Source organism: Elephantulus edwardii, unplaced genomic scaffold, assembly GCF_000299155.1.
Source record: "Elephantulus edwardii isolate Elephantulus edwardi_28Jun2011 unplaced genomic scaffold, EleEdw1.0 scaffold00074, whole genome shotgun sequence".
In the NCBI taxonomy this organism is placed as follows: domain Eukaryota; kingdom Metazoa; phylum Chordata; class Mammalia; order Macroscelidea; family Macroscelididae; genus Elephantulus; species Elephantulus edwardii.
This window is the reverse complement of record NW_006399824.1, coordinates 12,047,590-12,061,397: the sequence shown is the minus strand read 5'-3', so window position 1 is coordinate 12,061,397 and position 13,808 is coordinate 12,047,590. Positions and strand designations below refer to the sequence as shown.

Below are 13,808 nucleotides of genomic sequence, written 5' to 3'. Positions count from 1 at the left end.
GCGCGGCCCCGGGGAGCGCGAGGAGCCGGCAAGCGCGCGGCCTGCCGTTGGCGGCCTAGTCCGTGGCGCTTGGCGCCCACCCGCCCCGCAGGTGGGGCCCAAGCCCCCGGGAAGATGGTGTCCTGGATGATCTCCAGAGCCGTGGTGTAAGTGCTGTTCACGGCGCCCGGCAGCCTGCGCCAGGCCCGCGGGAGTCGCGGGAGGGACGGGGGCCAGGGGAGGGGGGCAGGGAAGGAAAGCTTGCGCGGAGATAGGGTGGCCCAGCCTCCGGCCTGCCGGGGAGCTGGGGGCCTCGGCCTCCTCACCCTGGTCCTCGTCGCTGCGGGGCTCCCTGCTGCGGGCAAGAGCCCGGCGGCTCCGGCGGCTGCGTCTGTGTCTGTGGCTGCGGATGTGGCTGTGGCTATGGCTGTAACGCGGTCCGGCTGCGTGCGACTCGGCGCCCCTACTCCCGCGGCACTGGGTGGGCAGGCGCGCAGGGCAGGCGGCGCGCGCTCCCTGCTCTCGCTCCCCGCGCTGCGCGGCACCGCCCTGCAGGCCCGGGAGCAGCGTGCCTCGCGGCGGCGTCCTACGCAGGCTTTGCCGACGCCGAGCGCGGGAGGCTCCGCGGTCCTCCCCAGGATGCAGCGGTGGCGCCCAGCCTTTGTATCCCGCGGCTGGTGCGTTGCGGTGTCTGTCTCGGCGGCTGCTTGCCATTCGGTCACGTGTGGTAGGAGGAGAAATTTGTCTAAAAACCTGAGGCCGCTCCCAGCTCGAGATCCCTGGGAAGGGTCCCAGTAGCTCCAGGATTTACAGCTTATTGAGCAAGGAGCCTAGTATTGAAAGGTGACACCCGCCTTCTCACCCAGATCCTCCAGTTTGGCCCTCTGTCCTGGCGGAAATATTTGCGAAGAGATTGAGTGACTGCAGGTGCCTGTTGGCTTTGTTCAGATTATCAGTTAATTTCATTGTGTATCAACAGTATCACAGGAAAAAAAAATCAGCTAACTTGTAGTGTTTACTTTAAACAGATACTTGAACACAATTTAAACTGATTTCCTCCCGTCTTGCCTTTCTCGTTGGTCTCCCCTTTAAAAAAAAAAAAAATGAAGGCACCAAGTAAACAAGTGACATAGGCCTGCGTAATAGTTAGGAATCCACATACTCATTATCTGTGTTCGCCTTAAGTGTAGTATTATTTCAACACCTTTATGAAATGTTTGTGACTATGCCAGGTTTCCCTGATTAGCTTTAAAATTTGGAAGAAAGGAACATAACTAGATTTTTTATTCCATTTCACTTTTTACTGGAGGCAAGGAATTAATTTTCCAAATTTGAAATTTATTTTAAGATGTATTCTCTTACCATTTTATCCAAACATCTCTGCAAAGGTATTCACAGTTTGTCATTTGCTTGTATTAATGGATTTACCCTTTCCCCAGAGTTGCCTGTATGCACCTGTACAAAATTAAAAACCAGGTAATAAATACAAAAGACAGATGCCTTTGGGTTTTTGGTTGGGGCTGGGAGGAGGTTTTCAAACCTTTGAGTTTTTCGTTTCCATAATAAAGGCATTCCTTCCTTGACCTAGTAGATGTCAATCAAGAGTTGTGTCTGTACCAGGAAAATCAAGTGCCCCATTGGGAACTTTATGATTAGAACCAAAAAACCGTATGGGAGCTATTCTGCTTGGTTGTCCAGAGTTGCAGGGCCAGAACACAGAAAGCAGCCAGCAAAAATTGGGGGAAAATTACTTCTTAAATTCTCTAGGTTCTCTTGACCCATTTGTTAACAGACAAAAAATTTTGAAGTGCTTTGATTTTTGTTTTTCAAATTATTCAAATCAGTAAATTCTGCTTTTGATCCTTGACAATGAATATGAATGTGTGTATTCTAGAACAAAAAGACAACGTAATTGATTATAATAGAAATGACAGTTGAGGTACAGAGACATGGTACAGGTATGAGCATCAAGTCTTATAAGAACTATCCTCAGTGCTATAAAGATTAGACTAGAGATGGATCCCATCTGGTTGGAGATTCAGAGAAGGTAGGAGAGATTATATTTGAGGTAGATATGCAAGTTGAAGCTGAGGAAAATTAAACCAAACCCACAGGAGCCAAAATATGACTTTGATTTCATACCACCTGAATTTCAGAATCATCTCAGGAACAGGTTTGAGGCCTTGAACACTAATGAGCAAAGACCAGATGAGTTATGGGAGGATGTCAAAGGCATCATCCAGGAAGAGTGCAAACGGTCATTACAAAGACAGAAGAGGAAGAAAAGACCAAAATGGATGTCAGAAGAGACTCTGAAGATTGCACTGGAGCGCAGAGAAGCCAAAGCACAAGGAAGAATTCAAGATACTAAAGAGCTGAACAGAAGATTCCAAAAGGCTGCTTGGAATGACAAAGCAAAATACTACAACGAAATGTGCGAGGAGCTAGAGTCAGAAAATTAAAAGGGCCGAACTCACTCAGCATTTCTTAAACTCAAGGAACTGAAGAACAAATTCAAACCTAGAGTTGTTGTAATCAAGGATGCTTTGGGCAGAATATTAAACCATCCAGGATATATTAAAAGAAGATGGAAGAAATATACTTAGTCACTATATAGAAAGGAATTGGCAGATACAGAGGAATTTAAAGAAATAACATATCAACAAGAGCCTATGGTGATGAAGGAAGAAGTTCAAGCTGCTTTGAATGAAACAGCAAAAAATAAGGCCCCAGGAATAGATGGTATACCAATTGAAATATTCCAGATAACAGACATTGCCCTGGATGTGCTCACCAAGTTGTGCCAAGAAATCTGGAGAACGACCACTTGGCCAACTGACTGGAAGAGATCGATATTTGTTCCCATTCCAAAGAAAGGTGACCCAACTGAGTGTGGAAACTACAGAACAGTGTCATTGATTTCACATGCAAGCAAGAGTCTACTGAAGATTATCCAAAAACGATTAGAACAGCACATCAGCAGAGAACTGCTGGAAGTCCAGGATGGGTTTAGAAGGGGTCGTGGTACTAGGGATATTGTTGCTGATGTTAGATGGATCTTGGCTGAAAGCAGAGAATACCAGAAGAATGTCTATCTGTGTTTCATTGATTATGCAAAGGCATTTGACTGTGTGGATCATAACAAACTGGCTGACTCTGAGAAGAATGGGAATCCCAGAACATTTAATTGTGCTAATGCGAAACCTATACTTGGACCAAGAGACCGTAGTCAGAACAGAGCAGGGTAACACTGCATGGTTCAAAATTGGGAAGGGTGTGTGCCAGGGATGCATCCTGTCTCCGTACCTTTTCAACATGTATACAGAGCAGATTATCTGAGAGGCTGGGCTCTATGAGGAGAATTGTGGCATCAGGATTGGTGGAAGATCTGTTAACAATCTGTGTTATGCAGATGACACAACCCTGCTTGCTGAAACTGAGGAGGACCTCATGCACTTGCTGCGAAGGGTCAAGGACTGCAGCCTTCAGTATCGACTGAGGCTCAATGTCAAGAAGACAAAGATTCTTGCCACTGGACCAATTGGCAGCGTCAGGATGGATGACGAAGAGATTGAGAGTGTTCACAGCTTCAGTTTGCTCGGCTCCACAGTCAACACTCTTGGCACCAGCAGTCAGGAAATAAAAAAACGTATCGCGATGGGAAAGTCTGCTGTTAGGGACCTCTCCAAAGTACTCAGGAGCAACAGTATTTCTCTGGAGACTAAGGTGCGCCTGATACAGGCCATGGTCTTTGCAATCACTTGTTATGCATCAGAGAGTTGGACAATGACTAGGGGGAGGACAGAAGGAGAGTGGATGCTTTTGAGCTGTGGTGCTGGAGAAGAGTATTGAGTGTGTACCATGGACTGCCAAGAAAACAAACAGATTCATCTTGGAGAGGATTAAACCAAGCTACTCCTTGGAGGCAAGGATTCTGGGGCTTCGTCTGACATACTTTGGACATATTGCCAGGAGGGACGGGTCCTTGGAGAGGGACATCATGCTTGGGAGGGTGGAGGTACGGTGCAGGAGGGGAAGACCCTCTGTGAGATGGATTGACTCGGTAACTGGGGTAATCGGGATGGGTGTGTCGGAGGCAGTGCGGTTGGCCGCAGGATAGAGCAGGATTTAGGGCTGTTGTGCATAGGGTCACTATGAGTCACAAAGGACTCGATGGCACATAACAACAACAACAACAGTAAGGAACAGGATGAATTTAGAGGGTCACACTGAAAGGAAAGCCTCCATTGGTTGTAGTCGATATGAGAGATTAGGCATAAGGAAAGCTGGATGACTTCATTGAGACCCATCCTCGAAGAATTTCAGGAAGAAATAATAGATTTCATTACGCATTGATCCATTTACATTGGACAATTCTTTGCTCTTGTGTGACATGATTAGCAATGTGAAAAGATGGGAAATAGACATTAAGGAAGCTCCTTAAGTAGAAGATAAAAGCAAAACCAAACACATTGATTGCCACAGAGTCAATTCCAGCTGATAATACCATGTGTTACAAAGTATAATTGAGCTCCTTAGAATTTTCTTGGTTATATTTTTTAATGGAAGTAGAATTCCAGGGGTTTTTGCCTAGATGCCATTGGATGTGATCAGACTGCCAACTTTTTTAGCTAATGGCTAAGCCTTAGCCATTTTCTGCCACCATTACTGGAGAAAAGAAAGACCAAAGTCATCTATTTACTGCCATCTACTTGGAACTGACTCCTAACTGACCGTCTAGTGGGTTTTCAGAAATTGTAAATCACAAGGGAGGCCTCACTTGCCCATCGATTTGTCATGGAGTGACTGGTGGATTCACATTGTTAGCTTACACTGGCAAAGCAGTACTCCACTCTGTAATCAGAGCTCCCTAAAGTCTGACACTAGAACCTACAAAATTTAGGTTCTAGAGGTATGAGATAAAAAAGGAGCAATTGGAAACACTGAGTCTCAGTAAACTTTCATTAAAATTAATTTAAAAATAAAAGAAATAAAGAGCAAATGTGAAGCAGGTAAAGGTCATGGAAGGATGTATTCCTCAAGTGTCAAGAAATGTATTTCGTAAGCTACTTACAGTGTATTAGAAAGTACACTTGTCAAGACATCACTATAATGTGGCCCCTTGTTGCTCAGCTCTGTCTCTGGACACAAGTAAAATGCCCCTGAAAACCCGCTGGAGGGTCAGCTATGGATCGGTTCCAACTCCACCATACACACAACTTTAAAGATAGTTAATGGACATTTAGATCACACCTTAAAAATTATACTCCAGTAATTTCTTCGACTTTCCCATTATATCTTCCCTCCACCCCTGTAAATATTTACAAGTATACCAAGATGCTATATTTCTCCCTTCTTTTTAAAAAAGCAAAATCCATTATACTATTAATATCATTACCCCTTTAAAGCAAAAGATTTTCAAAATATGGTCAGCATTCATTTTCTCTAGATCACACACTGTCGCTCTCCAGCTAATGAATACCTTTAGATTTTGCCACCACCAGCTAGCTCCACTGAAGTCTGCCTTCTTGAGGTCAGTGGTCACCTTCACTTGGCTAAGTTGTTTGGTCCTCATGTGACTTAATAGCAGCTTTTGCTAGAGATTTCTCGCTCTCTCCTTGAAATACTTTCTCAGTTTCCAGGGAAACATGGCTTGTTTTCGTTTCTCTGGTAACTCACTGCAAGTTCTACTCTGCCCTGAAGTGTCACCAGAAGTCAGATTCCACTCACAATGGATTTGGGCTTTTGTTTCAGTTTGGCCATGACAAGACAGGAGCCCTCATGGCACAGTAGTTAAACACTTGTCCGCCAATCAGTAGGTCAGTTGTTCAAACTCAGTAGCTGTACCATGGAAGGAAGAGTGTAGTAGTCTGCTTCTATAAAGATTAGACAACCAAACCCGCTGCCATTGAGTAGACTGTAATATATTATGGTGGAGTAGGACCTAGTAGAACCACTCCATAGGGCCTCCAAGGCTATAATTCACTTCAGACGCAGACTGCCCCATCTTCCTCCCACAGAACATGTGGGTTCAAATCACCAACCCTTTGATTAGTAGCCAAGCACTTAAGTATTGCCAGGCCTGCCCCTGTATAGATAACAACCTGGGAAATCCAATGAGACAGTTTGATTCTATCCTACAGGGTTACTGTGAGTTAGAATCAACTTTATGGTGGTATGGGGTATAGTTTAAGCCAAAGAAATGTTCATCTGGCATTGTTCAAGTCTTCTTTTTACTAGCTGAAAGATTGGTGGCTCAAACCCAAGCCAGAGGTGCCATGTGATCAGGTTTGGAAACCCCAGTTTTCAAACTTGGAGCCACCATGAGTAGAAACTGACTCCACAGCAACTAATCAGCCCTAAGTCATCTCTTAACCATGACTTCTACCCTGGTCACTTTTACAGTCTGTTCTTAACAAACCTCCAGCTCACTACTGGACCAATTGGCAGCATCAGGATGGATGTTGAAGAGATTGAAATTGTTCATAGCTTTAGTTTGCTTGGCTCCAAAGTCAACACTCTTGGCACCAGCAGCTAGGAAATGAAAATATGTTTTGCGATGGTAAAGTCTGCTGTTAGGGACCTCTCCAAAGTATTGAAGAGCAGTGGTGTCACTCTGGAGACTAAGGTGTGTCAGATACAGGCCATGGTCTTTGCAGTCACTTGTTAAGCGTCAGGGAGTTGGACAATGATTAGGGAGGACAGAAGGAGAATTGATGCCTTTGAGCTGTGGTGCTGGAGAAGAGTATTGAGTGTGTACCATGGACTGCTAAGAAAACAAACAGATTCATCCTGGAGAGGGTTAAACCGGGCTGTTCCTTGGAGGCAAGGATTCTGAGGCTTCGTCTGACATACTTTGGACATGTTGTAAGGAGGGACCGGTCCTTGGAGAGGGACATCATGCTTGATGGGGTGGAGGGACAGCGCAGGAGGGGAAGGCCCTCTATGAGGTGGATTGATTCAGTGACTGGGGTAATGGGCGTAGGTGTGTCGGAGACAGTGGGATTGACACAGGACGGAGCAGGGTTTAGGGCTGTTGTACATAGGGTCACTGTGAGCTGCAAGCGACTTGGCACATAACAACATATCAAATGGAAGGAGATTTCCCATCTTTCTCCTACAGAGCAGCTGATGGAACTCCTTATCTTCTAGACCACCAGAGCTCCCTTGTTCTTAACAAAGCCATTTAAATGATCATGTTGAAATCCACGTCAAACCATGTTCCTTCTCCTCTCTTAACCCTTAGATGACTAATTCAGTTTATATCTTCAACAGGGCTCACCTCACTTAGAAAAACCACGTCCTCATTAACATGGCAAAGATATGGACTCCTTCACCTTTCCAACTGCATCTCTCGTTGTCCTCTGTTTTTCTCTCTTCCCTACAGCTATATTGGCCCCCCTGCTTCCTTCTGACATTCTATGCATGCTCCTGAATAACAGCCAGGCCCTGTTGATCCACCTCAGTGCCTTTTCCATAGAGTTACAAGGCTCATCCCCTTCGTCCCTTTAGGCTCCACATTGTCAATGAAATCTTCCCTGACAACCCTAGCATTCTTGTTCTTTCCTGTCTCTTCTGGTCTCTGTAACATTATATTTTACCATATATCTGTTTCTTTTCTCTGATGTGTTAATTGGGCCATAGAAGCAGCTCAGTGTATATTTGTTGATTACACTTGATGAACATAATGTGGGTAAATTATAGAACGCCTGTAGGCATAATGTGTTAGGTGATAGCCTGCTAACTGAAAGGTTTATAGTTCAAATCCACCAGTCATTCTGTGGGACAAAGGTTTACAGCCTTCAGATTCAAAGGCAGGTCACTGGTAGTCGAAACTGACTCAACAACAGTGGAGATGGCATGATTAGCTAGAGAATATTGGCAGCAAACGTTATATTCACTAAGTCAGAGTTTGCCTTCTTTTTTTCTTCCTTCACAACTGATTTTGACTGTTTTCCACGTGAAAGCTGCAGTGAGTAAATTTCTTTACAAAGAGAATCTAGAATGTTCTCAGCATTGAAGATTATTGTTCTATGCGAAGTTTGTTCCATTGATGATCCTCTTTCCAGATATACTCATTCAAGACAGGAGGAGGTATTACCAAAGACGTAAACTCTGAAATTTAGTAATTTAGCTCACATTGTTTAGGAGGCTGTACAGGAGTAGGATTATATTCTTACTTTAACAAATAGAGGAAAGAAAATAGACAAATGTAATATAACTGAAAATGAATGTCATTCCTAGTTTCATCTTTGTTAGAGTGCATCAAGAGAAGGTAACATTTGTGTGTGCTGATCAAGTCTATAATAGAATTAATGAAAACCATCTTTTAAAATTTTTCATACTTTAGAAAGAGAAAATAATTTTGAGCCTTTCTTTGAGGGAAGTCACATGTAAAACAGAGCAATGGCTAAACTCATTTCTTTCAAATAAGCTAGATTTTATCTCTTTACAAAAGGAGCCAGTCCTTGGAGAAGGACATCATGCTGGGAAGGGTGGAGGAACAACACTGGAAAGGGAGACCCTGGTGAGATGGATTGATAGAATAGCTGGGACAATGACTGTAGATGTGTCAGAGTCAGTGATACTGGCTCAGGACAGGGCAGACTTCAGAGCTGTTGTACATAGGGTCGCTATGAGTCCCAGGCGACGCTACAGCACATAATAATAACATCTGTCTTAGTAGAAGTGCAACCGGGATATTATTTAGAAGCAAAGATGTTAATATTCCATCTCACCTACTTTAGGAAAGTTGGAGGAGGGGCCATTCCTTGGAAAAAGGCATCATGCTGGGCAAGGTAGGTCAGTGAAAGAGAAGAAAACTCTCCAGGAGGTAATAGTGATTGCAACAGTGTTCTTGAGCATGGTTCAGGAAAGCGCAAGGTTGTGATCTGTTGTTCATATGGTCCCTATGAGTCACAGTTGACTTGATGGCATCCACCAGCAACAATAGATTTTATCTTTACCAATTTTAATGATAGTCAACATGTGATTAACTTAAAATATTCATGTATTATGTGTAGAACACTTACCGCAATTACCATTAGGTAATGAGGAGAAATAAATATGAGCAGTGGTATTCTCAAGAAAGGTGAAAATTTAAAAATCTTAAAAATGTCTGGTGGCTTATTGGACTGGTAACCAAAAAAAAAAAAATATATCTGGAATGTCCTACAAAAAGTAATGGTTTCTGTCTATCTTCATTGAGACAGAAAATGCACGCACCCTGAATGATCAGAATTTGTTTTCACTGCATAAGCCCAACCATCCAGCTGATTCCATTTATTAACTTTCATTTCATCTTAGAAACCATCCACTTTTGTTCAGTGCTGCCGCTGTATGTTGTTTATTTCTTTTTCCATTCACTATTTTTGTTCCCTGAAAAGAACAGAGATTTTTAATTCTTAACTTCAGCATGGAATTTAAGTGCTAAGTAAATAATATAGTACAATAATAATGGCATCAATGAGTAATTTCGGTATCTTTAAATAAATATGTTACTACTGTTTTGATTGTCACATGGAAGATAACCGTGACTCTCGGTTAACATAGCTTATTTTTATGTCTCTGATTATACGTCTGTAACACTTTGATTTATGTTTGAAGTTCAGTGTAAAAACCCGTCTAGTATAAATGCTTTTATACTTAATACAACTAACTGGCTATTTTACCACACCAGCCATTCCAACCAAGACTGCAATAGAAAGTTTTTGTTAGAATGTGCGAAATTGGGGGAGAAGGAGAAGTGGGGAGTGGATTTACTGTTCAGAGAGAGACTAGAGGCATCCACAAGACTGTTGCCCAGAGAAAACTTAGCCTGAAACTGCAGACACACTGGGGGTTACCTTCTCTGGCCAATTAATAGGACGATGGAGTTCTCATGACCTTGTGGTTAAGGAGATGTGCTGCCAACCCAAAGACAGACAGTTCACCCACCAGTTGTTCCACACAAGAAAGATGAGTCTCTTCCCATGTGTTATTTACAGCCTCTGAAAACCTGTTGGTGGGTCAGCCATGAGTTGATCCTGAACTTGATAGCACGTAATAATGCAAAAGCAGACAACACTGAAGAATGTGCGCCTCACAATAATCAACTATACAAGAACCAAAAAGGCAACATATGCCCAAAATCAAAGATGAGAAGACCACGTGGTGATATATTGCAATAATTGCTGTCAATCTCATAGAACAAGTTGTGCATGAAATAATGGATTAGAAAAAAACAAATTTGATATATAAACATTCTCATAAATTATTTTTCTTTAAAAAAATAAGGACAAATACTGCATAAGGCCATATTGTAAAATTAGAAGGATGACTAGTAAGATGTGTGTAGAAATTCAAAAGGGGAGGGGGAGAAATCATTGGGGGGGGACAATAAAAGACCCTAACTGGTGATTAAGAGTTTATACATTCTGTATACTTCTAGTACCATACCAAGTTTACCGGTTTCAATAAACATGCTATAATATTTATAAAGATCTCTGTAACAAGGGAGAGGGGACACCCACCCTGGAGAGATGCCATTACTCATTCATACTGGGGACAGAGGAAATAATACCATTTGGGATAGATTTATGAGAGAGTGGTTAAAGATTGTTTTACATAATAAGCAGACCAACTAATTTTAAGTGATCATACAGTCATTCATAATAAAGGAGCCCTGGTGGTGTAGTGGATTAAGTGTTAAACTTAATCAAACCTCCCAGTTGTTCCACAGAAGACGTAGCAGTCAGCTTCTGTTAAGATTTACTGTCTCAGAATAGCCATAGAGCTCAGAGGTTTTTCTTTTTCCTTTTCACTTCTAATTGTTGGTCTAAAGTGTTAATCTCTGTCTTTTGCTCTTTTTTGATGTATACCTTTTTCACTGTACATGATCCTCTGAGCACTACTTTTGTATACATCAGGCACTGAGCCATTTGGTCCTTACATCTCCCGGAATGATGGATACAGGTCCATTTTACAAATGCAGAAACTGGGGCTTCTGCAGGGAAGAAATATCCACTGTGAGAGACCAGTAGATAATACCCAAGTGTCTTTTGAAAGGAGACTGACAGGAAGGCCCGGAAGTGAGGGAAGACACAGAACTCCCAGGCTCACTCTGAGTTGGAATCTGCTCCATGGTAGTAAAGTTTGTCTTTTTTTCGTTTCATGGTAATTTACAAAATAATTTTCATTTCACTTAAAATATTTCAACTAATCATTCTTGACACTTAGGACCAGATAATTCTTTGGTCGGGAGATTGCCTTAAACACTGTAGGATTTTCAGCAGCACAGCTGACTTCTACCAACTAGATACCAGTAACTAAATACTTCCCAAACTTCTCACCCACCAGTTAAAAAAAAACAAAACCATCTCCAGATAATGTCACATGTCCTCTGTGGGGTACAGTAACCTCAGGTAGAGAAACACAGTTAAGCAAAAGGAAGGGAAAATATATAGGAGAGCAAATGAGCTTTAAAACTTGTGCTGCAAACAACTATGAGAAATCATCTCACCCCAGTCAGAATAGCAGATCTTAACAGAAGAGCAAGCAACAAATGGTGGCAAGGTTGTAGAGAGACTGGAACCCTTATTCACTCTTGGTGGAAGTGTAAAATGGTGCAACCACTGTGGAAGGTGGTGTGGTGCTTTCTCAAAAAGTTACAAATAGAGATACCGTTTGACCCAGCAATTCCACTACTGGGAATACCCTAAAGAGACCATCACTGACATCCAAGCAGATATATGCACACCCATGTTTATCATGGCTTTGTTCACAATAGCAAGGAGTTTGAAACAACCTAAGTGCCCATCAACAAATGAATGGCTAGAGAAGCTGTTGTATATTCACACAATGGAATACTACGTTGCATTGAAAAACAAAAAACTCATGCAATATTATTAAAAATAGGTGAGCCTGGAGGACATTATGCTAAGTGAAATATCTCAGTCACAAAAGGACAACTACTGCATGGTGCCACTGTTATAGAATGAGACTGACATCACTGGATAAATTATGTATATTGCACTGAAACAGATGAGGGAGAGAACAGTTTAAAAGCGATATATGATAGGGTATTATGATTATCACAAGAGTCCAGAATTAAGGTTGCATTGTGGAGTGTACTCGGGGCGGTGGGGGGTTGCGGGGGGATTGTATACCAATGAAAGAATTTTACTTTTCAAAGAGAGGAGCAAACTGGGGGGGGGGGGGGGGGGGGGGGAGGGGTGGACAGGGAGAAAAGTGCAACAATGAATGAATGGAAATACAAAATCTCTGTTAAATATTCATTAAAATTAATAAAATAAATTGTTTTTAAATGGTTTAGAACATAATAAAAATTTTTTTTTAAATTGTGCTGTCCACTAAGTCTCATGTGGTCAGTTCAATACTCACAGTAGACACGTTTTAAGAGTTCAGTGTCTACATGTGCCTAGGGTCCACTGGCAAAGAGAGAACATTTCCTTCACCACAGAAAGTTCTGTCGGAGGGATCCTTGGGGACACAGTCTAACGACTCACCTTCCCTATCAGCAAATGGTTTTGTTAGTATCTGTTGACTGCTTCTGTGAGTTTTATGGAAGAAGTGGTGAACTTTAATGGTATCTAGAAATTTAAAAATGTCTTGAGACATCTCTCTTTTAAGAAATTTCTACATAATATTATTCATCAACCTGTTGTGATTTGGGAGTTTTTTTAACTATTTACAATTTTCTGTTCACACACAACTACTGGCTGACAGATCAAAGTGGCATTTGAGCGCTAGTTTTTGTTAAGTACTATCAAATTGGAACCTTCAGAGGCAGTTGATTGTACGGGGAGAGAGTGCTCATCCTTCTCTCGTGAAGCCAGCTGGTGGATTCAAACCATAATCCTTTGAGTTGGTAGCACAACTAACTCCTTATCTCAAATACGCCATAACTCCTTGAGTGCTAGAATGATATCTTCTTATGCCATACTACCTTCCTATGTTATGTGTCACACTTTTCTATATTTTTACATATTTCAGCCACCTTTATAGAAGAATTTACATACTATAATTTTGATGAGTTTTGACATATATGTACTGTCCACCGTCCTCAATAAAGATAAATAAGTGTACACTTTCATTAAATTTTCTTTCCTGATAATTTTCTTTCCCTATCTGTGTGAAAAATACCTAATTATTTTAGATAGTCTTTTCAGTATATAAAAAAACTTTTGTGATTATTCTTTTAAAAGAACATTTTATTTGTTGAGTTTCTGATGATAGTTTACACAGCAGCTTCCCATTCAGTAGCTTCTGCACAAATTGGTCAGTGACGTTTAAATTCTTCATCATGTGTGAGCATTGTCTTTGTTCTGCTTGTTCCCTTTCCATGCATCTAGATTCCCTAACCTTTTACATTTTCATCTTTTGTGTAAGTAATTGTTATCTTCACTGGAATCCCAGAACCCTTGATCATAATTATACAAAACCTACACTTAGACCAGGAGGCAGTCATCAGAACACAGCAAGGAAACACTGCATGGTTCAGACTTGGGAAGGGTGTGTACCAGGAATGTGTCCTATCTCCATACCTTTTCAACCTATATTCAGAACAGATTATCGAGGCGGCTGGGCTGTATGAGGAGAAGGGTAGCATCAGGATTGGAGGAAGAGTCATCCACAATCTGTGTTATGCAGATGACACAACCCTGCTTTATGACGTTGAGGAGGACCTGAAGCACTTGCTGCAGAAGGTCAAGGACTTTAGCCTTCAATATAGATTGAGGCTCAATATCAAGAAGACAAAGATTCTCACCACTGGGCCAGTTGGCAGCATCAGGATGGATGGTGAAGAGATTGAGATTGTTCACAGCTTT

At 42.0% G+C, this 13,808-nt stretch overlaps 1 protein-coding gene across 1 annotated transcript in view; it reads left to right on the top strand.

Moving 5' to 3' along the window:
- Positions 1-6: 6 nt before the first annotated feature.
- The window catches only part of REEP3 (receptor accessory protein 3), a 116,357-nt gene continuing 102,555 nt past the window's right edge, over positions 7-13,808 (top strand). The window contains exon 1 of the mRNA XM_006889023.1: positions 7-146. Coding sequence (XP_006889085.1) covers positions 115-146 — 32 coding nt within the window. The 5' untranslated portion in view covers positions 7-114. The remainder of the gene's footprint in view (positions 147-13,808) is intronic.